Genomic DNA, 24,886 nt, shown 5'->3' with positions numbered 1-24,886 from the left:
CCGCTCTGAGATTGTCTAATGAGCAGAGGGGATCTGTGGTTCTGGCCAAGGCTTGGACGGGGAGTGGAAGTAAACTCAGGGGCTTCCTTGACTTTTCAGGCACCCTGGAGGAGAGAGGCCTCTTGGCATGGAGTCAAATCCAGGAGGATTCTGAGGAGACCCTGAAGGCCGCCAAGGTCTATGGCTTTCCCTGGGGAATTGGCACCAAGTTCTGCATGTCTTCATGGACCCGGGCCCTCCCGTTCTGGCCCAAGCTAGACCAACATGGGGATGAGGCGGACGTGAGCCAGCTCACTCTGTGTCCCCAGACTTCCTCTGGAAAGCACCTGTGGAGTGTTACAGAGACCAAGATGTGAAGAGAAGGTCCTGACCCTCATTTCCTCATAGCCAGACTCTGGCCACCCATCTGCCAGCAGAATGCACGGACCTCTGTCCGCAAATGGGCGCCCAAGGGTCTTTCTCAGCACCTCCCACACCGCACACTGTGGGGGCCAAGCAGCGTTGATGAAGAGCTTGATCCTGTGAGGCTGGCCTCAGGGCGTCCTTCTGCTGTGTTTGAGCTCCAGTGTGGACGATGAGTCTGGGATCTGCACAGTGCTAGTCCGCTTTGCTCTGCAGTATTCTGGCGGATCAGGAGCAAGAGCATGGGGTCGCACAGGGGCAGGCTGTTTGCTGAAAGGCGAGGGGGCCAGGCACCCTAAAATCTGGCCACTCAGGAGGCTGCCCGGGAAGGACACCAGCACAAAGCTTGTCTGGGCTGGAGTGACTTTAAGGCTAGTGGACCAACTTAGCACTAGCACGATCCTGTCTCAAAATAAAAGTAAACAGCATTCTGGGGATGTAGCCCCGTGATTGAGTACTTGTGTGGTGTGTGCACAGACCCAGGTTCAAACCTCAACACGGGGGGGGGGGGGCTGATATGATGGTTTTGTCCCCCTCTCCCCCGAGCCAAGGACCTTGTGGCCTTCCAGTTCTCACTGAAGCAGAAAAGAGTAAGGAACATTCCCTTACCCCTAGATCCCTCTCAGTACCTGTCCAGCTTCAGGACACAGGGCCTGGCCTCAGACATCTGGCTAGAGCTGAGGCTAGACCCATGGCTGCCTCACGCTGCTTCACCTCAGGTTCCCACTCTCTGCTCCTCCCATGGAGTAGTGAACCCTAGAACCCTTTCAAGGTGACAAAGCCCTAGCATGGAGGAATCAAGCTCCACTGAGCCCATAGACTGTGTCTGCCAGAGCAGGACTTCAGGCTTCGGGGCAGCTGCATTTCATCGTGGCTGCCTTCAGAACCTTCCACCGTTTCCCAGGGGGGCTCAGGCTCAGGGCTTCACATTTTGATAGGGAGAGAAAGGGTCCATCGGAGCTCCCAACCCACCTTCCCCACCAGAAACTCTCTGTTTGACCAAATCTACTTTCAAGAGGAAGAAGGGCAGAGGTCCGCGGTGGGGGTGGGGAACATCTGGGTCCAGAAGTCTGCTGTGGGGCAGGGTGGAACGGGAGGAGATTACCACTAAAAATGGAAATTTCCAGAGTGGGTTTAGTGGTGCACACCTTTAATTTCAGCTCTCGGGAGGTAGAGGCAGAAGGATTTCAGTGAGTTCGAGGCCAGCCTGGTCTACATAGTGAGACCCTGTTTCAACAACAAAAACAACACAATGAATTTCCAGCTTCCAAGTGATTGACGTGAGGGTTGGCGTGTGATCATCCAAAGCCAAGATGGGCCAGCGCATTTTCACCATAGTGAGAAAAGCTTAGCTCAGAGAACATAGAAGACAAGGACAAGCCAGAGGCTGGCAAGTAGACACCTGCTGAGCAATGACTCCCAGCCTCAGGTCTTACCAGGCAGAAGGAGAGACCTGCCTTCCTCAGGTAGTTCTCACCATCACCAGGTACCAAAATATCCCACTACCACACACACACACAAGCACAAAACACACAAAATGAAGAATAGTAAGTTTTTAAAATAAAGAAAGTGGAAGATGAGATTTCTTTGTTGATTCTCAAAGGGCGGGAAGGAAACGGGGAAAGGCCCCAGCACATGGAAGGGGTCCGGGGTCCTAAGCAGGACTAGACACACAGAGGCCAGACCTCCCGTACATACCACGTGTCGCCTGGGACAGCTCTGCGTGAGACCCTATGCAAAACTCTAAACTTACTTACAACGTTTTGTTTATTGTTTGTGTGATTTAAAAAAACAAACAAGCCAACAGACAAACAACTTGGTTTTACCTTTCTCCATCGAACTCCATAGATGACAATATCAAAGGCTGGAAGTACCTGGCCGTGCCTCCCCTGCAATCCTGCCCTTTCTCCTCCCTCCCATCTCCATTGCTGCTTGCTTGCTGTCCTCCTCTCTCAGGGAAGCTGAAGCTGCAGGCCACGCGGGTATGCAACATTCCACTGTGAAGGGGAAGCTGCCTTCCTCACTATGCTCAGCACATCTGGCGGGGCCTCTGCACAGGCTTTTATAAGTGCTGAGTGCCGTCAGGAAGCTCTACACAGCTGCCCACAGCTGCTTCTCCAGCCTGGGCTAGCCTGAACAAGGCTAGGCTCCTCAGGCAGTTGCAGGGCAGGGATGCTTCCTGCCTCGCTGTTTCCAGCTTCTAGAGGGGGCCTGTGTTGCTTGGCTCCTGGCCCCTTTTTCTATCTTCAAAGGTTAGAATTCCTGTGTTTGCATTGCTGTTCTACCTCTCCTCTCATTTGTAGACCAGGCTGGAACTCACCAAAACCCACCTGCCTCTGCCTCCCGAGTTCCGGGATTAAAGTGTGCACCATCACGGGTGAGCATAGCTGCCTTTCCCCCTTTCTTTTATGCTTGTAGTCAGCCTACAAAAATCTGTCAACTGGGGCTGGAGAGATGGCTCAGAGGTTAAGAGCATTGCCTGCTCTTACAAAGGTCCTGAGTTCAATTCCCAGAAACCACATGGTGGCTCACAACCATCTGTAATGAGGTCTGGTGCCCTCCTCTGGCCTGTACCACAGACAGAATATTGTATACATAATAAATAAATAAATAAATAATTTAAAAAAATCTGTCAACTTTTTTAAGGAATTAGTGATTTTTTCTTTTTGCCATCTTGTTAGCTAACACACTTGTATCGGATGTAGCCTTTGCCAAGCTGTGCTGAAGCCTATGAATGGACAGAAACGAAACTCGCTCGTGGGCTAGTCAAGGACGGTGTCTTAGGTTATCGCTGCTGTGATAAAACACCATGACTAAAGGGGGGGAAAGGGTTTATTTGGCTTTCACTTCTGTATCACTGTTAATCACCGAAGGAAGTCAGGGCAGGAACCTGGAGGCAGGAGCTGATGTGGAGGTCATAGAGAGGTGCTGCTTACTGGCTTGCTCCTTGTGGCTTGCTCAGCCTGCTTTCTTATAGCACCCAGACCACCTGCCCAGGGATGGCAGCACCCACAGTGCCCACCCTCTAATTAAGAACATGCTTTGCAGGCTTGCCTACGACCTGATCTTACAGAAGGATTTTCTCAGTTGATGACTTTGCCCAGTGTCAAGTTGGCATGAAATTAGCCGGGACAGGTTGGGAAGGGAGGGCATTTGCTCCTGGTTGTATCTGGTGCCTCCACTCCTTTGTGCTGGCCCCTCAGCCCTCATGCTGAGTTTTCCCACGCACGTCCCTTTCCATGGACAGCCCCACACCAGCATCCTTCCCCAGGATTGTAGTGTGCGGGTCGCTGACCCACTTCCCAGGGATTCTGTCTTGATATTTAGTGACACTCTACCCAGTGCCCACCCTTCTTGCCCCTGTGTAGCTGAACTTCACAGTAACCTGGTTTATCCCAGTGCCCCAGGCTGGGGTTTGAATTGCTCCCCTCTGTGCCTCCTATAGTTGTCAATATCAAACATTTTTAAAATAAAGATTTTTAACCTTTTATGTGTGTGTGCGTATGTGTGTGTGTGCATGCGCGCACATGTGTGTGAGTACCCAAGGCTAGAAGAGGGTGTCCGATACCCCAAGGGTGGATTCAGCCAAATCCATTGCTGCCGCCCCAACCAACAGAGGTAGGAACAGATGCCCAAACTCCCGTGAGAACCATCATAACAAAAACAACAGAAAGCCCTCCTGGATATCCCTGACTGTTGGCTTTAGCCATCCACCTGGCCTGCCTACAGTACACAGCCATCCAACCAAACACGTAGCGGAATCCTGTGAAGGTCCGTACGTAATACATGCGGCTGACACCCTACATCAGTCAGCCGCGGGAGACTGCCCTTGAGAGTATGGGTGGGATGCATCTGCTTAATTGAAAGCCGTAGAGTAGAATGGAGTCTGGAGAATCAGAAATTTTGCCTGGAGCGCTCTGCATGAACTAATGGTGGCTAATGCGTTCTGACCAGCTGGTCCCACAGTCCACAGCCATGGGACTGATCCTTCGCATCTCGCTCACCTCATGCCAGGCCTCCCCACCCCACAGTGACCCTACTAAGAGGTCACCAGGGAGGAAGCAACACGAGACATCAGTCCTAGTTCTGTAACATCCGGCAGGGTCCATGAGAGAGAGCGGGGGGTACCGAGAGAAGCTGGGGTTGGTGACAGTGGGGACATCATTTCAGACCATAGCTCCAAAGACAAGGTATAATCCAACATCCCTGTTTACCGTGCTTCTGGCACGTTCTGCCCCAGGAAGTCACAATTTTGACTACAGAGGATGAAGGCAGGGGCTGGTACAGTGAGCAAGGGGCCGGCCAGAGAGGTGCATGTTGCTTAGGGCCATGGGAGCAGGCTCCTCTGGGAACATTCATGGTTTCTTTTCTGCATGCCAGCCTACTCTGGGCTTGCTGAGTGACTGGGGGTAGTAGCTAAGTGCCTCCTCTTTTATTTCCAACACAAACCAGACCACCAGTGAGCACAAAGGCCCTGGCTGCCCATCTCTGGAAAGCTGCCCCGCCCCCATCTGCCCCTTTAGTTCATTTATAAGCTATGAAGCATCGGGCAATGCTCTAATCCTCGTACACCCCAGGAGGGTTCTTCAAAGGCTCGATGGAAATCCGGGGACTTGGAGGCATCCCAGGAGGGCGCCTGTCGGGATCTTGGGAGACTGAGATGAACCACAAAGTACCTGGGAGGCCCAGTGGGAGAGCCATGGTCACTGGAACTTACAAACTGTAAAGGGCCAGGCAAGCCCTTCCCCTCTACATACCCAATGAGTCAAGCACGCCAGAGAGATAGAACCAACGGACGTGCATGGCTGTGCAGACAGGGAGAGAGATTGACTTTCACCAGTGGGTTCATGTGATCACAGAGGACAAATTCAGCATTCACTGTGGGGGGCAGCGAGGGAGGAAGTGATGCCATGGAGGTCCCCCTTCCTTTCAAGAGGTCAGTCCTTGGTTATGAATGCATTATGGAACATGATTGGTCATACTCAAAGTCTACCGATTTAAACGGCTGTCGCATAAAAAAATAAATTTACAGAAACATCCAGAATGATATATGACCAAATATAGGGTACCATAGCCTGGTCAAGCCGACACAGAATTCCCTCTCACTTCCAGTGTGGAAGCCTAGGGGTATCCACTGTTCCCAGAATCTCACCCCAAAGTACTGACAACACTAGCTGTCTTTGCAGCACCCGGCCAGCGGCCTGAAGCAGGAGCAGCAGGTGTACTGGGTTCTGCTCTCTGGCCCTGAAGTGTAGGGTTGAGCCGAGCACTGTTCCCAGCCTTCCAGAGCACACAAGATGAGCACCTGGGCTTCAGAACCCTGGAGAACCCACCACAGCAACGTCCTGAGCCCAGAACCTGCTGAGAGGACTTGATACTGCATCACAAACAGGGGTAGATCCTGCCTACAGTTTTCTAAAAAAAGCTCATGGCCTGGGCCTTGGCTACACAAGGTATCTCGCCCTCCACCCCTGAGCAGGGCCCTAGTGTGTGTGTGTCCTGCAACAGTCCAGCCCCTTATAGTCAATAAGCCCCAGAGACCAACGCAAGGTTATGCTTCTTGTAACATTTTATAATAACCAGAAACTAAGAACATCAAAAAGGCTTCTGGACACAGCTTTTCCCGAAGAGGCTTGGAAGACAAGGAGGCGTCACCTAGCTACTAGCAATCAAACTTGAAAAGCACGCCCTCCCTCAGCCCTCCTCTTCACAGCCCTTCTGCGTTACAGATCCTCATCATCAAAGGTCTCCAGGCACTTGAGCAACATCAAGTCATCATCGGCCAGAGGGTCCGGTTCCTGCAATTCAGCAAAGGAGAAGCTGGAAGTTAGGACCAACCCGTTTCCAGGCAGAGAGAAGGTCTCAGCATCCTGGGTGTGCTCAACACTCCAATCTACCACCTTTCACCTGTGGCTTCAGCCCGGGTAGGGGGTGTGGTTATTCCCATCTAGTTCAAGGCAGCATCCTTGACTTCCAGGAAGGATGGAGAAGAATTGGCTTCTGCTCCATGCTTGGGATTTCCAGGCACCCATACGAGAGGGAAAATCTTAAAGCTTTACCTAAATACCCGTCGACAGAATATGGTGACCTACACCATGCTGTACTACGTGGCTGGCTTTAAAGAAAGCATCGTGATGGTCCTTTATCTGTGGTACAGACTGAGAGGAAAAGAGCTAAGGGCAAGCCTGCACGTCCCGGATAACCATTGTGTTCGAAAGAACACGTAGCTATCCACGGACCGCCTTGGAACGGGTCGTTCAGGAAACTGGTCAAGGCAACTGCCTCTGAGGAGAAGCATGGGATTGTTGGCAAGGACAATAGAGCAGAGAGATTAAGATTTAGTTGAATATCTTTTGATAACTTTTCAATTTACACCATGTAGATAGGGTACCTATTATGAAAAATAAACACTTAAAAATTAATCTTGGGGTTTTTGATTTCCTTCTCTCTGCCAAGCAGGAAGCGACACCTGCCGTTTGGTAGCCCTGCAGATCAGGGTTGATCCTTACAGAGAGAGTAGGCCCTAGTCAGGTGACACCCAGATGTGGGGTTTGGGCTCTGCAAACCCCCACCGCCACCCCTGCTCTGGAGCATCCGAGCACTGTCAGAACCACCAGAAGTTGGAGCAAGGCATAGGAGGCCTCTTCACCAGAGCTTCCAGAAGCAACCCAGCCCTGCAAAGGCTTCATTTCAGACTTCTGGCCGCCAGAAAGACAGCATGAATCTCTGATGTTTCAAGTGCATTTAAAGAATGGCATGGGATGCCAACGGAGCTTCGAGCTTTGTTGACAGCCTCCCACAAAGGCGGCAGGGGCAGCAGAGCACTGGAGGTGCAACTTGGGAGAGAAGTAAACTTCCCTTTCCACACCTGCCATTCTATCCACAAGACTTACTGCACCGCCGCTTTCGGAGCACAGCGTCTGAGGTCCCATCCTCATAACGCTGAACAAGGACCTGGTGGTGCCAGAAATCTGGATGGCCAATGGGACCCCAAGGTTCCTGGGAGGGGTAAAGTTCAAGCACCCTGCCTAGCGTGGACTCCTAACCTCTGTTCTTTGCCTTTGCCATGTCTGTTTGTAAACTTAACCACATCCAACAGAGAGAGCGGGGCCGTGGCTACGAGGAGCACTCAAGGACTGGTGGGAAGTAGAGAGTGGACTGCAGGGACAGCTACTGACCCTGTGGGGGTTCAAAGTGGTGTGAACAGGGAGAAACGGGGATCCAGTAAGAAGTGGGCCAAAACACCCCTCGGTGTACGGAAATGGTGCCCTCACCACAATGCTTGAACCGTGACAGTTCTTTTTTTTTTAAATAATTTATTTATTTATTATGTATACAATATGAGCCACCATGTGGTTGCCAGGAACTGAACTCAGGACCTTTGGAAGAGCAGGCAATGCTCTTAACCACTGAGCCATCTCTCCAGCCCAAACCGTGACAGTTCTATCCTGCTTGTTTAGTCAAGAAAAACCACGACTGTGCATCTGAAAGGGCCTGTCCCCTGGTGGCGTGGTCACAAACTCCCGCCCCCCACCCCATGAGAGTTTCAGGAATGGCCCCTGACCAAGACTCCCGTGACTTCTGTCACCATCAGGCATTATGTCAGCTTTCAGGAGAGAAGTCAGGCTTCAAAAGCAGATCCGGAATACTACAGCAGTCACAGGAGACTAAAAAGGCTTAGACAGGACTTATCAGTGACTGCTGGGAGCCAGCCCTTGGGAGCCGGCCTCGCTTCAAAGGGCTCCTGTGCACATCTGTGCTGTGTGTTACATTTGTTTATGTCATGGAATATGTGTTTAATGATGCAAAGATGTGTTGCATTCTTTTATGGCGCATGTGTTCAACTCTGTGAAGTTGTGTTACTGTGCCTGTCTAGAATGTCTGATTGGTCTAATAAAGAGCTGAATGGCCAATAGCTAGGCAGGAGAAAGGATAGGCAGAGCTGCCAGGCAGAGAGAATAAATAGGAGGAGAAATCTAGGAAGAGAAGATTGAGGAGCAAGAAAGGGAGGAGGGGAAGACACCAGGGGCCAGCACCTAGTCACACAGCCAGACACAGAGTAGGAAGTAAAGAAAGGCATACAGGACTAGAGAAAGATAAAAGCCCAGAGGCAAAAGGTAGATGGGGTAATTTAAGAAAAGCTGGCTAGAAACAAGTCAAGCTAAGGTCAGGAATTCAGAAGTAAGAATAAGCCTCCATGTGATTATTTGGGTGCTGGGTAGTGTCCCCCAAAGAGCAAAGAGTAAAAATAAATTAAATAATAATAACAAAAAAAAAAAACCAACTACAGATCTGTCCTGGAGGACATTCTTCTGCCACTTCCTTCCGTGCCCTGGTGTCCTCCACTGCATGGGAGACACTGGACTGAAGTCAAACAACCTTTGAGCAACACAGAGAGCCTAAAGCCCCCTGAGGTGACTGGAGTCAGGGTGGGCTAGAGCGCCCTCCCTGCTAAAGGACATTTTTTTCCATCTTAAAGGTGTGGGCAGAGGTCTCGCTGTCCCAGCTCTATATTACCTCGTTCAGTGGAGTGTCAGTGCAGCAAAGGCTTTTAAAAAACTCGATGATCTGCAAGTAGAGCTGGAATTTCTCCTCTGGATTTTCTGGGTTGCAGTTGGGAAACACAGAGCTGCCAGCAGGAGAAATGGAAAGCATTTAGAATCCTAACCTTTCACCCAGGCCCTAACGACCGGTTCTCTGTGCAAACTTCAAGCACCCGGCTGAATTCTCAAGTAGACCAGGGCTGTTCCTGGAAAGTGTGTACCGCCTCACTGAAACGCCCCATCTGGAAGGCCTGGACAGTAACTACGGCAAGCCTGCCGCTTGTGTCTTAATGTAGTGTTCTAAGCTGTGACCCCCTGAGTGAAGGAATGAGAGCCCTTCTTGCTTTTGGTCTCCTGCAGCACAGCTCAGGGTGTTTGTAGTGTGAGCTCAGCCAGGGAGTGGTTCCCACGGTGCTTTTCCCATGGTTCTCCCCTTTGAGCAAACAGCAGGTTTATTTAGTGGCTCATTCCTCTCTAGTTTTAGGATCAGCTCCGTGCTACTGGTGTCTGTAGGCTGTGAGTGTCATAGGACAGATCTACCCACACTTCTTCCTGGAAGCAGAGCTTCAGGCTACCTGTACACCCACCGTAGTCCCTCCATTCTGCCTCCCTTACCCAGGTCTCACCAAATTTGGGGATGACCAGGAAGCAGTGCAATGTGGGCTCATCCCACCAATGCATGGAGGAGCATTTTGCAACAAACGGCCAGAACCTTCCATGGAAGGCAGGAGAAGACATTTTAATAGACGGGTTGTTTTCTCTTTTAATGTCTTTTCAGTGGAATGAGGGTTTCCTAACACTGCTTGAAAAGTGTAATCTGGAAACTTCTTGATAAAGTTGTCTTTACAACCCAGTGCAAAAGTGGGAATGTTGGGTTCTGGCTTTGCTTGAAGCCACCCAGGCCATAGTTTCCAGGACTCCTTGCATCCCAGGCAGCCTCTGGGAAGACGATTCACTCTGATCACAGGGATGCGACTGTCCCTCAGTCCCATGGCAAAAACTTACATGCCAGGTATACTTTTAAGCAAGATACCAGCCAAGACCACACCTTCTCAAGCAGCAGCTGCAGAGGCTCTATTCTGGACCGTCTCACTCTGGGGAAAGTCCTCCTTGGTACAAATAGATCCAAGATGCTTCTGGCTTTAAATCTTTCCAGATTCCATTTCACATCTTCTCACCATGGTGCCGTCACCCTTGCCTCTCCTTCTCCTGTTTCTCCCAGTACCCTCTCTTTGTACATCTTGGGGATCCCTTCAACTCAAAGCTTATTTCTAAGTTGGCCCATGTTCTATGTGCCCCATTTCTAGCAGATTAACTGCCGCTCCCTGCCTCATAGACCAAAGGTCAGCATTTCCCCCCAGACTTACTTTCTGATACCCAACCCACAGAAGGATGGAAGGGTATCAGGACTCTTGTAAAAGAGGCCCTAGTGAGATCTCTTTACACAGAGAAGGTGATGTCTACAGGAACTGGCCCTCTCCAGACATCATCTCGGCCTTGACCTTGAAGTCCAACCTCCAGAACCTCGAATAATAAGAGTCAGTTGTTTCTAAAGTGTGCTATGAAGGGATGGGCCAGTAATGGGTCTGTGGCTGCCCTGAGCAGGCCTAAGTAGAACCAAGACACACGGGGAAACTAGACAAGGGAGACACAGGCTCTTAGAGCCCTGAGCAGACAACTGTGCCAGCTCCAGACCGGGACGGGGGGGGGGGATGCGTTTCCTCCTCTGGGAGTTATGTGTCTATCTGTGGAATGCAGAAGAGTAACTGCAAACACCTCAGGAATGGGGCACACACACACACACACTCATGCTAGCACAGTCTCACACCTATATGCACGCCCACACAACTTCATGTATGTACACACGCACACCACACACTCACCCAGAGGTACTCTCATACTCACGTCCACACGTCCATACTTTCCCATGCCACCTTCCTCACCTGATGTTAGGCATGTGCTGAACCTCGGTGCTGTCCAGGAAACCTGCCACATCAAAAGCATCTTCAAAAAGGAGCTGAAAGAAAGCACAATGGCACAAAAAGGGCAAGATGCCAACAGCGCGGGTGTAGAGCTGCTGCAAGAATTACATATGTATGCATGCATGCATGTATTATGCATGCATGTGTATATGTATGCATGCATGTAGGTATGCATGCATGTATGTATGCATGCATGCATGCACGGGAAACTCAAACACTTAATGGTATTAAAGACTGTCTGCTTCATAAAAGAATGTCATGGACATCGTAGGAGTTCTGAACCAGGAATGGGTGAGTTAAGAATAACCGAGTAACTATCCTGCCAGAGATGCTCGTTGCTGACACACTGAACTATTTCTCTGCAGTCAATTCCTTCACTGTGTGATAAGATAAAATTACGACGATTAATAACACGATAGTACACTTCCAACGTAGACTCGTGTTGTTTACACCAGCTTTCGCTCCTGCTTTTTCTGAATTTGTGTCCAAACAGAATACCAAGTGTCCAAACAAATGTTATTTACACTTCAGCTCGGGAGACTTAGCAAATAAAAACACAGGCTGCTTAGGTAAATTTGAATAACAGATTAGAAGACTTAATACTTATTTGGCATAAGAAGGTTCCAAACACTGCAGGAGAAATGCTTGAATTAAAAGTGTGATTGGACCTGCCTCCTTCTCTCTGGCACCCACTTATACTGGCAGTCACCCTGAGGGAACAAGAAGGATTTGCTGGCCCTGATTGGGTGGGTGCTGGCAGATCTGCCTGGGACTCTCACTTGTACCTGGTGTATGCTATTCTTTCCCAGAGGGTGAGCATCTTCTCTACAGTCTTACCCAATTTGCCCCCCTGGGACACAGGCCTTTGAGAGTTTGGCCAGGCAGCTTTCTGGACACTCTTGGTGCCTTTCCTGACATCCCTGCTGTCATGTCAAAGGCAATCTAGAATGGGGCCATGGAAGGGCCCTGTTTTTACCAGCTTTATGTTCCTTCCCCACACCCCCCTATCTGAGATAGAGAGCCCAGAGAGTTAGTGCCCAGTTAACCTCACAGAACCACACATGGCAGGCCACTAGCTGTCCTCACACATACAAAGCCCCCTCATGGGTCCTCAGGACCGCCCCACAGCTCTAATCACCTCTTCCTGGGTGGACTGCAGTGAGCAGCTAGCCCCTTGGCTGTCCACCCCGCTATCCTTCACACTGTCCTCTGCACAGGCCAGCTCCAGACAGGCATCTGTAAGGTCTGAGAAGGTCCTGTTCTGCTGCTCCCACGCCTGCAGGAGACAGGCCTTCATCTCCTCAGAGAGAGTCTGCCACAGGTGGGAGATGGCCGCAGAGGCGATGGGGAGGGTCACTTCCTGTGGGGTGATGATGCTGTTCATGGTCAGGAGGTCCATCGTCTGCTTGTAAAAGTTGAGGTACCTGGAACAGAAGTGGGGTGTCCCTCAGACCTGTAGCCGGCTCCTTATGACCAGGCCACAGCTCACAGTCATGGCTACCATTTCTTGGTTTTGTCTCTGCCTTCCCTGGCCCTGGGAATTCAGAAGTCATCTTGAGGGCCATGGAAGACACAGATTTATGCTTCTCCCATTTCTTCTCCTAAGATCTCTGCCTTGTGGAAGGCTTGGCTGCATCAGCTCCCCTCCCCATGGAACATTCTGAGGCTATGAAGCAGCTGGCCTGCTACACTCCTCCTTTAATTTTGGGCTCTAAGGACTCAGCTATGGAGTGAACCTCCTTGTTTCCAGTCCATGCCTCTGGAAGCCAACATGGCTGCTGGAGGGTCTTAACTCTGTGGAAGAGGTGTTCAAAGTCTGAGCCAGCGCAGATGTGGCCTGGTCCTCTATCTCTAAAAGGAGACTTCTGAGGTTTGTATGTGGTATAAGGAGGGGGACACTAGAAATTACTGTCAGCAGCACTCTTCTCCAGGGACCCCAAATAAATACTTATTCTAAATAAATAAATTTGTATAGCAGTGGACTTGCTATACAAATGTCACTTCAACAGTGTTTGCCAAGCCCCTTAGCTAGTCTCCATCGGGGTGCTTCCCACGTGGAGAGCCTGTAGTTTGGTGATTTGGGACCTGGTCTGAATCTTGCATGCTTGGAGGCCACCACACGGGCCGGCCGGAGTCTGTCCCCCTCCCCACAGAATCCCCCTGTGTGAGTAAACCCCACCCCACCCCATTGTGCACACCGTTCAAATTCCTGGAGATCTGGCAGCAGAGTGGAAGAGGCCTGTGGGAGATCGACTTTTTTCTCCTCTTCTTCCTCCTCTTCCTGTCTCCCTTCCTCCTCTCTCTCTTCATCATGTCCTCCTTCCTCATCAACCTTCCCGACAGCCTCAGTGGGGCACCACGGAGGAGAGCTGTTCTGAGGAAAACTATTGAGGAATACACTGGGGGAGAATACAGAGTCACGAGAGAGCTAGGCCAATATCGCCAGCGAGTCTACTAACTATTTAAGCCAACTGTCTAGGTGACAATCAAGTAACCCTCAGGAATACAAGATGTCAGGCGCATCACTTGAGATTCAGTCAGTTTACCATCGCCACAGGGCACAGAGGAGAACTCGAGTGCTTATTTCATTCCTCTGTGGACAGGAAGGCGGTAAAGCCTGCATGGAGTGAGACTGGAGGGGATTTCTCTCTTCTTGACACATTTTTAAGCCCTTCACATGGTGTAATTTGATTTTTAATAAATTTTTCACTAGGCTATAATATAGCGAGTATTTAATATTATATTGTTAATTTAATTAGTATTAAATATTAATTTAGCAAGAATATATATTTAGTAATTATTTACCACAGGCTATAATACACACTCATTGTTAAAAATTTGGAAAACAGGACTGGAAAGATGGCTCAGTGTTTAAGCGCACTGGTTGCTCTTCCAAAGGAGCCAGGTTCAATTCTCAGCACCCACATGGCTGTTCATAACCATCTATAACTCCAGTCCTGGAGATTGAACACCCAGTCTCCAGGTATAGTGCACATACATGGGCATACATGCAGGTAAAATACCCATACATATAAAATAAAAATAAAACAAAAATATCTTGACTTAAAAAAATAAAATAAAAAATTGGAAACCAGAGGAAAAAGTACAGAGAAGAAAGTCATAGTTCTAAGTGTCCACACTAAAAAACAGTCAAACAAAACTTCTGAATACCAGTATCCCTTCATGCAGGCAGAATTTGGTAGGCTGTAACAAGTAGCTTGGAGCCCTCTCTGGGATGGGTAACCACGGCTTGCACTCTGGGTCTCGTCAGAGGTCACCTGGACATATATCATGCCATTGGAGATGGAGATGCCACGGGGCCATGGGCTTAACAGGAGCCCAACGGTTGCCCCTCAAGTCCAAGGTGTAGTCAGAACCACTCTGGAGCCCGTGGGTTCCATGCCCAGGAAGGGGCATTTGTCATGTTTTGACAGCAATGCAGAGCAGAGACTGTACGCACACACCATGCATGACAAGCACAGGCAGCGAGAAATTCAAATGGAAAACCTGACTTCCCTTATGCTTTGGATACCAAGTTCCCCTCCACCCTTTCCCAAAAAGTCTCATGTGTTGAGGGCTTGGTCTCTGTTGGTGATATGGTTTTGGGGAGTCTTGGAAACATCAGATTGTAGGGCCTAGCTAGAGGAAGTAGCACTGGGGTGGGGTTTTGGGGGTATCTTGTCCATGGCCCCTTCTTATCTCTCTCTCTTTGCTCCCTGTCTTCTGTGAGGGCAGCCCCTCCCCTTCCACACATTCCTGTTTAAGCTCACAGGGCCAAGCAACCATGGACTGAACTGTTTGCAACTGTGTGCACAAGAAACACTTCCTCCTCTGAACTGTCTGTCGTCTCGGGGATCTGAGTCACAGTGATGAGAAGGGTAACTAACCATGGAGCCAAAAAAGGAGAAAGACATTCCTCAAGACAGTCTTCTCTGTTCAAGCTTGGCTGTGAAGCCAGCTGAGACCCCTCCACATCTGTAACACCCGTCTTACCCCTAGGGCACTAGGGCTGCTCTGGCTCTACAAAGGCTAATTTGGCTTGTATTTTCATGAGATTTGAAAAGGATTGGTATTTTTAGTATATATATGTATATAACACACCCACCCACACAGAAACATCAAGATACAAGGATAAACTCCACGATATTATTTCTCTAAAGTGGTGTGGAAAATTATCAATACCAGATGGGTGGCTAGCCTTCAGGGTTAATGTGACCTTTCTTTGAGAGGTGAGATGATACAGTTTCACGCTTTTCTGTATTTTTCTGATTTCTGTAATAAGCATGAGTCACTTAGGAAGAATATCCATGGCATGCTATTAAGATAAAAGAGCACAGAGTTCTCTCCAGAATGAGACAGCTCTAAGTGGGTGAGCCACAGCCCTGATAGCCTCGCTTACTATAAGAGTTCCTCTGCATCGAAGGCTCCCTCCTCCTGGTGCCTGCCAGGTCTTACCTCTCATCCTCTGAGTACATTCTGGCATATTCTTCCTTGACCTCCTCTAAGCTGTTGGCATTCCCATCCTCCAGGTTGTAGGCGTCTATAAGGGAGGTGAGGGCCAGAGTCATAAAGCGAAAAACCAGACCCTTTGGGTCTCTCCTGCCTGTCTGGTTCAGGGAACCTCGGGAGGGGGCATGGAAAACCTTGACCCTCCCAGGTTTAAAGAGTGCGGTCATTTCCCACTTCTCCAAGACATGAGGAGAGAGCTCAGGTCAGTACTGGTCACTAAAGCTGAGGTCAGGGGACCTTCAGCAGTATCATGTTAGGGAACTCATCAAACCCACACAGCCTGGGGACCCTTGCCCATGTTGCTAGGGTGCAAATTCCCCGAGACGGGGGCCAGTTATGATAAACTGTTGCTCCTAACAGGAGTCGGCCAATGTTGTGAAACACAGGCTCTGCCTTCGATGGGAAACCCGAACCGGCCTTCTCTCGGGGGAGGGCGCTCTTGCCTTTGAGCTTCAGCAAATTATCCAGGGTTTGTTCCAGCTCTTGGATATGAATCTTCGTCTTATTCAGTACCTGCCACTGAGGACACAGTCACAGTTGAGAAGACAGCCTTTCAGAGCTGCAGGGACTATTTTCTTTTCTGGGCCCAGGAAACCCCTTCCATGCAAAGTCCCACCCTTGGCCTTGTCTGTACAGTGGAGAGGAGGTTTGTCCCACTACACAGAAGGCATGGAGATGCGTCTGTATTCTAGAATACCACAGTCTCTGGAAACACGCCATGGTTAGAAAGCACCTGCCACGGCTTGCAGGTGGGATACAGGTAAGGAGGCTCAGCAGGGTCAGCCTCAGTCTTTCACAAGGGCCCACTGGACTTCTGCCCAAGTTGTGACCACGTGCAACTCAGTATCCTTCCCTCAAAATGTGCATTTGCTAAATACAAATACGTCATATAGCTAGGCGTGGTGGCCTATGCCTAGAATCCCAGAATTCAGTAAGTAGTCAGGAGGAGATCAGGAGCTCAAGGTCAGTTGAATAGTGAGTTCAAGGCCAGCTTAGGATACATGACACCCTGTTTTGAAAAAAAAAGGGGGAACAGATAAAATAATTAAACACCTTTTTATGTCATCAAAGCGCATTTCACGTGATCTAAGAATAGCAAATGTTCTGTGAATCTGAACTCAGAAGTTTACTCTTCCTTCCCTTCCCGCAAACATGACACGCAAACTCACCGTGTAACCACATGTCTTCCCCGGGCCCCTAATGTCCCCTCTTATGTCAGGCTGCTCTGTGGCTGGTCGAGAACCGTGTCTTTGCCAGTTTGCTTCGGGTCAGCAGGGCGGGCAGCTTGAGGCCAGCTCTTGCCTCACTCAGCAGTCCCCTGTGGAGGAATGTTTCCCACATCCTTAGGGCCCCCCATACCTTTGAGGCTGTGAGATCAGACTGAGAGTAAACAGTCTTTCTCAGGTTGTTGAAGAGCCCCGTCAGGGTGGCCCGATGGCGGGCCTGGGACAGGCGTCTGCGGGCCACCCGAGACTCAAGCTGCTGCAGCTCTGCCACTGGCTGGGGTACCCCTTCATCATTGGGATGGTTGCCTTCTCCAGGGGTGGCCATTATAATCTACAACACAACATACCCCTTTTAGCACTGCACATTAAAGACACAACATTGAGGAAGACAGACGGACAGAAAGAAGGCAGCTCTCAAGGCTGCGAATATACCAACGAGCCCTACACAGCAAGTCACAAGTGAACTCCACGTCTCCTACTGAAGCATGACTCTCCTCAAATCACAAAGCATTTACAGTGGACTATCAGTTGAGGGACACTGGGGCCCATCCCTGCAAGATGCCAGCGCATCGCAGGGACTCACAGACATTCAATTCCGCAGCCAAGATTACACCTGAACCTCGAGAGCTCGCCCTTCACAGTCTCTCCAAAGCTGAATGGACTCGGGGTCCACACTGTGTGATCATTCTAACCTTAAGAATGACCCTTCTTTGGTATGGGAAGTAGTTACAAACGGAAATAAAAAATAAAGAAACTCCATCAAAATGTCTGCTGTGGATCTGTGAACTTTCACGCGCGTATATTATACTTCAGGAAGAAAGAGGAGCCATAAATACGCTATTGTTTATGAAAGCCAGAAATTACAGGACACTTCTCAGGGGCGCAGGCACGGCCTTGCCATGTCTTGCTTCTGTTACTTTGTAAAGATGACCATTGTACTGGCATTTGCCACAGATGAGTCTACAGAGCAGGAGTCTTCCTTTGGTGAGACGCTGCAGAGATTGATATTTAAGGTTTTTTTTTTCTTCCAAGCTGATCTCAAACTTGTGATGTAGCTGAAGATCCCCTTGAACCCCGATTCTCCAGCCTCTACCTCCCTGATGCTAAGATTACAGGTGTGCACCGTAACCTAGTGTTATCTGTGCTGAGGACAGAACTCAGGGCTTCCTGAACCTAGACCACCATCCTACTAACGGAGCCATGCCCCCAGTCCTGGTATAAAAGTTTTAAGGAGAGGCAAGGTCGAAGGCCTCTTACTTGGGCACTACCCGTTTCGCCAGAGGAGGCTCACCCTTACACAGAGAGCTCCTCTCCGTAGCTCTCTGAGGGGCTGCATCTTCTTTCCCTCTGAGCAGTAGCGCTCAGTGCTGCCTGCTAGGTTCTGCTGGGTCCACGCTCCTGAGCTCAGAGTTCACAACACTGGTAAGAGTCTGACCAACTTTATCACATGACAATCATTCGGAGATTCAGACCGATAAACTCAGGCTGAAGCTCAGCACAACTGTAACCAGAGGTATGGCCTTAAAGAGGTGACTGGTTACCCCATCTGTGACATCCCCTTATAGCATCAAAGAGTCGAAGCCATAGAGGAGAGGCTAGTGGGAGACACTTAAAGTTAATGCTACTAGAACCTTCCTAAGATTTTACAGTGTCTGATAGTCACAGCCAAACCCTCTTGACTGGTAGGGAACCCAAAGCTTTTCCAATGCAGTGCCAATGCCTGTGAGTTGGTTTCCTCTAAGGTGCACACAGATACACATAAAACCTTCTCTTGTAAAAGCCCTCGCAGGTGAAGGTGTGTTAAGAAGTCGGCTCTCCGCAGTGAGAGGAGACAGAGCAGGAGAGAGTGTACAGCCTCTCTCACAAGGAAGAGCAAATCAGCTCGTAATACTCTTAAAAAAAATCCAGAATTTTCCAAAGATCAGTTCTTCTCACTACCCCACCCCACCCTGGCAGATGAGATTCTGCTAAGTAGCCCAGGCTGGCCCGGAACTCTCCTCCTGTCTCGGCCTCCCGAGTTCTGGATTACAGATACGCACCAGCATCCCTGGCTCACTTCAGTTCTTTGACAGAAGAAATTGTTCCTATTCTGCCCACTGACCTCCATTTTACAGCTACTGTCATTTTTCCACCTATAACACTACTCATCTCCACCCCCAGCCCTGGTCTCTACCCATTTGGAGCTGCCTTGTTCTTCAAGGCCTACTTTAAATCTTAATTCCTCTGAGGAGCTTGCCGGTCTGCCACACTGGCTTCCAATTGAATCTTGTTTTCCTAACGTGTCGATGGGACCCTTGGTGAGGCTCCATTTCTCAAGTGTTGGAGAAATACTCCCACACACACGTATGGCAAAGTACAGCACCGTGCAGGCAGATATGGTTTACTCCATCACCCCTTCCAGACAGAAGCAAAGAACACTACTGAGCTGCCCACAAAGACAAAAATCTCCCAGGCATGGGGAGGAGCAGAAGCAATGTTTGAATAAGGCAAGGGAAAAGAAAATTAAGAGGAAAAAATGGGATGAGAAGAAGGAATTTTAATTTCAGTTTTCTCGAATCATAAAGACTTGCTTGCATTCCAAGTCTTCACCATGCTGTGAATTCAGTTCTTAGCAGAATTCACAGTGAGATACCACCAATTAGAGATGGGCTAAGGAGTCCATCGGAGCCAATACGGGGCACTTGTTACCTAAGATCAGTAGAGGGAGATCACACAGGGGCAGGAAAACCCCATTCTTTCTCAGGAGACTGGGCATGGCCAGGGGAGTGATGTGTATGCACCTAAGATGACCCAGGATGGAGGGAACTCAGTGTGGGCAAACAGTTTGCAGGATAGCATTGGTTTTGTTTCTGCAGTAGGGATGAGGGGGTTGCTTTGTTTTTGAGGTAAAGTCTCAAGATTGTAGCTAGTAGTCTCAGCCTCCCAAGTTGTAGGACTAGAAGTAAATGTTACTATGCCTAACTGAAACCATTTAGAATAATCCCAGGCAGACCGAAAGTCGGGGCTCCCATCTGCGATCCTTTGCAGGCGGCAGAAAGACTGCCAAGAATTCCAGGCCAGCCTGGACTACAAAGTGAGACTCTTGACTTAAAAACTCCCAAACTTGAATTGGCTACACAGATCAATTGGTAGACGGCTTGCCTAGCATGCACAGGACATTGGCTTTTATTCCAAACCCCACAGAAACATAAAACTGGGTAGGAGGCACTTGAGAAGCAGAGGCAGGGGCATTAGGAATTCATCACCTTGACCTATGCGCCAAACTCAAGGCTTCCTTCAGTGTTGCAAGACCATTTCAACAAGGAAATGAACAGCCTCTCTCTCCAAATCAAACAAAACACAAGAAGCAAACAAAAACCAAGCAATCGAGGAATGAAAACAAAACAATATAAAGATGCCATGGAACTCATTATTTTGTTTGATAACCTTTTTTAAAAAAAATCAATTAAAAAATGAATACCAGGCAAGGCTTTGCCTAAAATGGGAGATAATAAAAAAGGAAAGAAAAAAAAAATCCAGGCATGGATGACATGGAGCCGTACTCAGAGAGAGCAGAGCCAATGTATGTGCTGTGTGGGGAGATGCAGGTCAGCTGTGAACATGTTTAAGGCCCAAGTCAGAATGCTCACTCTCTATTTGCCAGTCATGTGACCAGAACGGGCCAAGAAACTCTTTAGATCTTACTTTCTCTAGCTGTAACTAGGAGGTAAAAATTCCTTAACTACACCGCCGTCTAAACTCTTGGCCATGGTCAAGACTCTGTAACTACCTGGAGCAAGAGCAAGTGACACACCCATTCACACACCAGCAGGGGATGGGGGTATGAGCCAGCGCCTTAAACAATCAGTGAGAAAAAAATGTCTACTGAGCACTTCCTGTGTTCCAAGCCCATTCATCTGGGCACCAAAGAATCTACAAGCCCTTTAAAAATGGCCTGAGTGGTAACATATTTTCCCCTCAAAAACTTACTGCTGAGTTATGCCAGAGTGGGATCAACTTGCCAGGCAGTTTTTCCGTAGGACAAAGCAAAATGGTGGCTTCGTTGATAGCTTCTTCCAAAAAGGGAATTTTTGACAATCCAAACTGCCATGGCCATATTTCTTAAGACATCTCATCTATACCGAAGCACGCCTTTTCTCTCTACTCTTTCTCCTCCTCCATCACTCCGCCCCCCCAGTCTCCTTACGTAGCCCTAGACGGCCTTGAACACAGGATCCTCCTACCTCAGCCTCCTGAGTGCTGAGATTACTGATGTAGCCCACCATGTCATTACATGATGGCTACACCCACCATGCCAAGGTCCAAAACACACTTTTCATAGGCAAATATTTTCCTATACAAACTCCGCTTAATACTAACTCAGAACTAACGTTTCACCAAGTTTCCCTAGGCCAGATGTGGTGACACATGCCTGCCTCAATCAGACAAAAATCTAATGAACAAGCCAACTAAACTAAATGAAATTTACTAGATGAATTAATTTTTTTAAAATTCCCTGGATTAAATAAGAATAAGTGTTCTCATTTTTTTTCCAGGTTTCAGAAGAACTTTCAATTCTTTTTAAACCTAAGTTTAAAATATCTCTAAAAAGCATTTGAGTGTGGCCTTTCGTAATTAGCAGACTGAAGGCAGGACGGTGCAATACGCTGGATAATGTATTTGGGTTGCCTTTGATTTCCTATGCCCATTTGATTGTGTAAAAGAAAAAAAAACAGCATCACTATCAAGTTGAGGTGATACACAATCTATATATAGGAGTCACAGACCTAAGCTCTGGGAGTCGCTGGTGATCCACATACATCACATAGGACTCTTTTTTTTTTTTTTTGGTTTTTCGAGACAGGGTTTCTCTGTGGTTTTGGAGCCTGTCCTGGAACTAGCTCTTGTAGACCAGGCTGGTCTCGAACTCACAGAGATCCGCCTGCCTCTGCCTCCCAAGTGCTGGGATTAAAGGCGTGCGCCACCACCGCCCAGCTCACATAGGACTCTTGATTGACTAACACACATCCTCTAGGGGTCGCGGGTGGCAATCACACGGGCTGTAGGAGTCGGGGGTGGCACGCACGAACATCCTCTAGGGGTCGCGGGTGGCAATCACACGGGCTGTAGGAGTCGGGGGTGGCACGCACGAACATCCTCTAGGGGTCGCGGGTGGCAATCATACGGGCTGTAGGAGTCGGGGGTGGCACGCACGAACATCCTCTAGGGGTCGCGGGTGGCAATCACACGGGCTGTAGGAGTCGGGGGTGGCACACACGAACATCCTCTAGGGGTCGCGGGTGGCAATCACACAGGCTGTAGGAGTCGGGGGTGGCACACACGTACATCCTCTAGGGTTCGCGGGTGACCAACATGCTCGGGGAGTCGTGGGTGTCACACATACACGCTGTAGGCGTCACGGGTGGCACATACACATACTGTAGGTGTCAGGGACAACACACATGTTCTAGGAGTCATGAATAACACACACATACATGCCCTAGGAGTCACAGGTGACACACATGCTGTAGGAGTCATGGGTAACACACACATACATGCTCTAGAAGTCAGGGGTGACAAACACACACGTGCTCATTTGAACACAGATTAAAAATGTCCCGGCATGGCTACCCTTCATTATATCAGTTCATGCGTTCTCGAGCACCCACTCCCACTCTCACGACACGAGAGGTCGGAGGTTACTCACCCTTAGGAAGGCCACTATGGTGCACCGTGCACGGCCGAACCCTAGCCACAGTGGAACACGCAGCAGGAAGTCTCAATATATCAGTTCATGCATTCACGAGCACCCACTCCCACCCTCACGACACGAGAGGTGAGAGGTTACTCACACTTAGAAAGGCCACTACGGTGCACCGTGCATGGCTGCACCCTTGCTGCTTTGGAATACGCAGCAGAAAGTCTCAATATATCAGTTCATGCATTCACGAGCACCCACTCCCACCTTCACAACACGAGAGGTCAGCGGTTACTCACCCCTAGGAAGGGCACTATGGTGCACCGTGCACGGCCGAACCCTAGCCACAGTGGAACACGCAGCAGGAAGTCTCAATATATCAGTTCATGCATTCACGAGCACCCACTCCCACCCTCACGACACGAGAGGTGAGAGGTTACTCACACTTAGAAAGGCCACTACGGTGCACCGTGCATGGCTGCACCCTTGCTGCTTTGGAATACGCAGCAGAAAGTCTCAATATATCAGTTCATGCATTCACGAGCACCCACTCCCACCTTCACAACACGAGAGGTCAGCGGTTACTCACCCCTAGGAAGGGCACTATGGTGCACCGTGCACGGCCGAACCCTAGCCACAGTGGAACACGCAGCAGGAAGTCTCAATATATCAGTTCATGCATTCACGAGCACCCACTCCCACCCTCATGACACGAGAGGTGAGAGGTTACTCACACTTAGAAAGGCCACTACGGTGCACTCACGGTGCACGGTGCACCGCTGCACCCTCACCGCTTGAGGAACACGAAGGAAGTTTCTCGAAGCTCTGACGTGTCAGTCACTCCCTACTGCCCTCAGCAGAGTGTGAAGAGAGGCTTTTGCCTCAGGCAGAAAACTGGCCTCGTACCCCAGGCTGGGGACCAATCACAGCCCTGTCACTACCCCTACAACCAATGGGGATGCGAGGCGGCGGGCCAATGGGAGCATGGGCACTGGTCGAGACTCTGTAACAAGTTGCCAGAGGTTGCCAGAGGATGTGGAAGGAGCGGGCTGACCTTTTCACCTCATCTGGGCGGCAAACGCCAGTCCTCACATTCCTCAACTGGGGCAATGAGGGAAAAGGAAGAAAAACGTGAAGATGCAAGGGGGAATAGGTACAGAATAGGAGCGAGGAATGGAGGGATGATGGGTCTAAAATTGCGGAGAACCTTAAAGGTCAGATAAAAATGCAGAAAAGAAAAGAGAGAGAGAATGTGTTCAGTTGTTCGTGTGGCAAGTAACAGTTTTCCTCCATCTTGGGAGCGTGAGGGGTTGGGGGCGGGCAGCGACGGACTACTAATTTTCACCTCAAATACTGATGCTCTGTTATCATTAAGCCTCTTTTCCCCCCTGTATCTGAAATATCTGTAATGATTCTGATGCCTCCACGTCAATCTGACACATTAGGAGCGTCGCCACGCACTCGTAGAGGGAAAAAGGCGAGTAAAAATACCCTTGGAAGGTGAGAGGCGCAACCTATGAGTAGGACCAAGGGCGCCTCCTGCAGTCTGACCTTAGGTGAGCTCCTTCAACACCGCCCTCCGCCCACGGGGGTCACACAGAGGTCACTTGAAGTAGCAGAAGCAGCCGGGGCTTTGGTAGCACCAGAAGTTGGGTTCCAGTCCAGGATCTACTTTGTGAAGTAGACTGTGAAGTGACTGTGTTGGCTATAAAGGAGCCCCTCTCTAAAATACGCAGCATTTAAGGCATTAAATTGGACTCTGGTGAGGCAGTGCTGTCTATCAAAGGGTTTCGGTATATTTTAAACAACAAAATAAAAATTGTCCAGTGGGCATGGTGGGGCACAGCTGTAATGACAGCCATCAGGCAGCTGAGGCAGGAAAATTGCTTGAAGCTGGCAGCTAACATGGAAATGAAGCTCTTGCTCCTGGCGGGAAACAGGGTTGGTACATAAGGTACAGGAGTAGGACCAATGGAGACCCTTTACCAACCCCTTCCCCAACAAGTAGGGGTATGGTAAGCCAGTGGAGCTTGAGCACTGGAAGGCGCTGCAGCGAATTGCCAGATTGATATGGGAAAGGGTAGCGTGCACAGGTCTAGCAGCAAGTCCGCTCTCAAAAGCCTGTTACATAAACCACATCCAAATGGCAGCTGCTTCTTACGCCCTTGGAGGCAAATTTAAAATGTATCAAGTTCTGCTTCTGACTCCCGGGCAGCCTTTGATGTGGGTTTCTGAGCGCCTGAGGGATGTCTCTCAGGTGGTCCCCACGCCTGCATCTATGACCTTTCTCCTGACTCTGCTCAAACCTCCCTAAGTGGGGCTGGGGCTGCTGGGAGCAGAGTGGATACTGAGTTTGTGAACCTGTGTCTTGGGGAGCCTTGTCCTTACTCTGGGAGGTGCGTGGAGGTTTGCAAACTGACCCGCCTCAGATTTTAATCTAGTTACCAACCCCACTGCCTACTTCACGTGGTAACACACACACACACACACACACACACACACACACACCACGCGCTAACACATACACAGACACACACACGTGCACAT

General features: G+C 49.6%; 2 protein-coding genes across 3 annotated transcripts in view; one reads left to right on the top strand and one right to left on the bottom strand.

Moving 5' to 3' along the window:
* The window catches only part of LOC121463413 (solute carrier family 23 member 1-like), a 40,269-nt gene extending 39,427 nt beyond the window's left edge, over positions 1 to 842 (top strand). Inside the window, exon 12 of the mRNA XM_041675612.1 lies at positions 100 to 842. Coding sequence (XP_041531546.1) covers positions 100 to 356 — 257 coding nt within the window. The 3' untranslated portion in view covers positions 357 to 842. The remainder of the gene's footprint in view (positions 1 to 99) is intronic.
* A 5,283-nt stretch (positions 843 to 6,125) lies between these two features.
* Positions 6,126 to 16,987, bottom strand: Stra8 (stimulated by retinoic acid 8). Of its 2 annotated transcripts, none has more exons than XM_041675328.1 (8): positions 16,796 to 16,987; positions 15,880 to 15,955; positions 15,383 to 15,467; positions 13,126 to 13,326; positions 12,066 to 12,351; positions 10,889 to 10,962; positions 8,920 to 9,031; positions 6,126 to 6,200 (listed from the first exon to the last, which is right to left on the bottom strand). In XM_041675328.1, the coding sequence occupies exons 1-8, from the start codon at positions 16,985 to 16,987 to the stop codon at positions 6,126 to 6,128; spliced, it is 1,101 nt and encodes a 366-aa protein (XP_041531262.1). The 2 variants fall into 2 exon arrangements, with proteins under 2 accessions (XP_041531262.1, XP_041531263.1); XM_041675329.1 differs by having other exon boundaries at positions 13,285 to 13,311.
* Between the last annotated feature and the right edge of the window lie 7,899 nt (positions 16,988 to 24,886).

The sequence above is a fragment of the Microtus oregoni genome, unplaced genomic scaffold (assembly GCF_018167655.1).
Source record: "Microtus oregoni isolate MIOR12 unplaced genomic scaffold, Mior012 000026F_ref0000081, whole genome shotgun sequence".
In the NCBI taxonomy this organism is placed as follows: domain Eukaryota; kingdom Metazoa; phylum Chordata; class Mammalia; order Rodentia; family Cricetidae; genus Microtus; species Microtus oregoni.
The sequence above is the reverse complement of the archived record's forward strand: the minus strand, read 5'-3'. Positions and strand labels throughout refer to the sequence as shown.

What these genes read in the sequence shown, in the direction of transcription:
- Stra8 (XM_041675328.1), bottom strand. Translation starts at nt 16,987, where the DNA reads ATGGCCACCCCTGGAGAAGGCAACCATCCCAATGATGAAGGGGTACCC. An exon ending in TAATTTGCTGAAGCTCAAAG is followed by an intron (nt 15,468 to 15,879) that starts GCAAGAGCGCCC and finishes CCTCCCTTATAG; the next exon opens with ACGCCTACAACCTGGAGGAT. An exon ending in GATCTCCAGGAATTTGAACG is followed by an intron (nt 12,352 to 13,125) that starts GTGTGCACAATG and finishes CTTCTGTTCCAG; the next exon opens with GTACCTCAACTTTTACAAGC.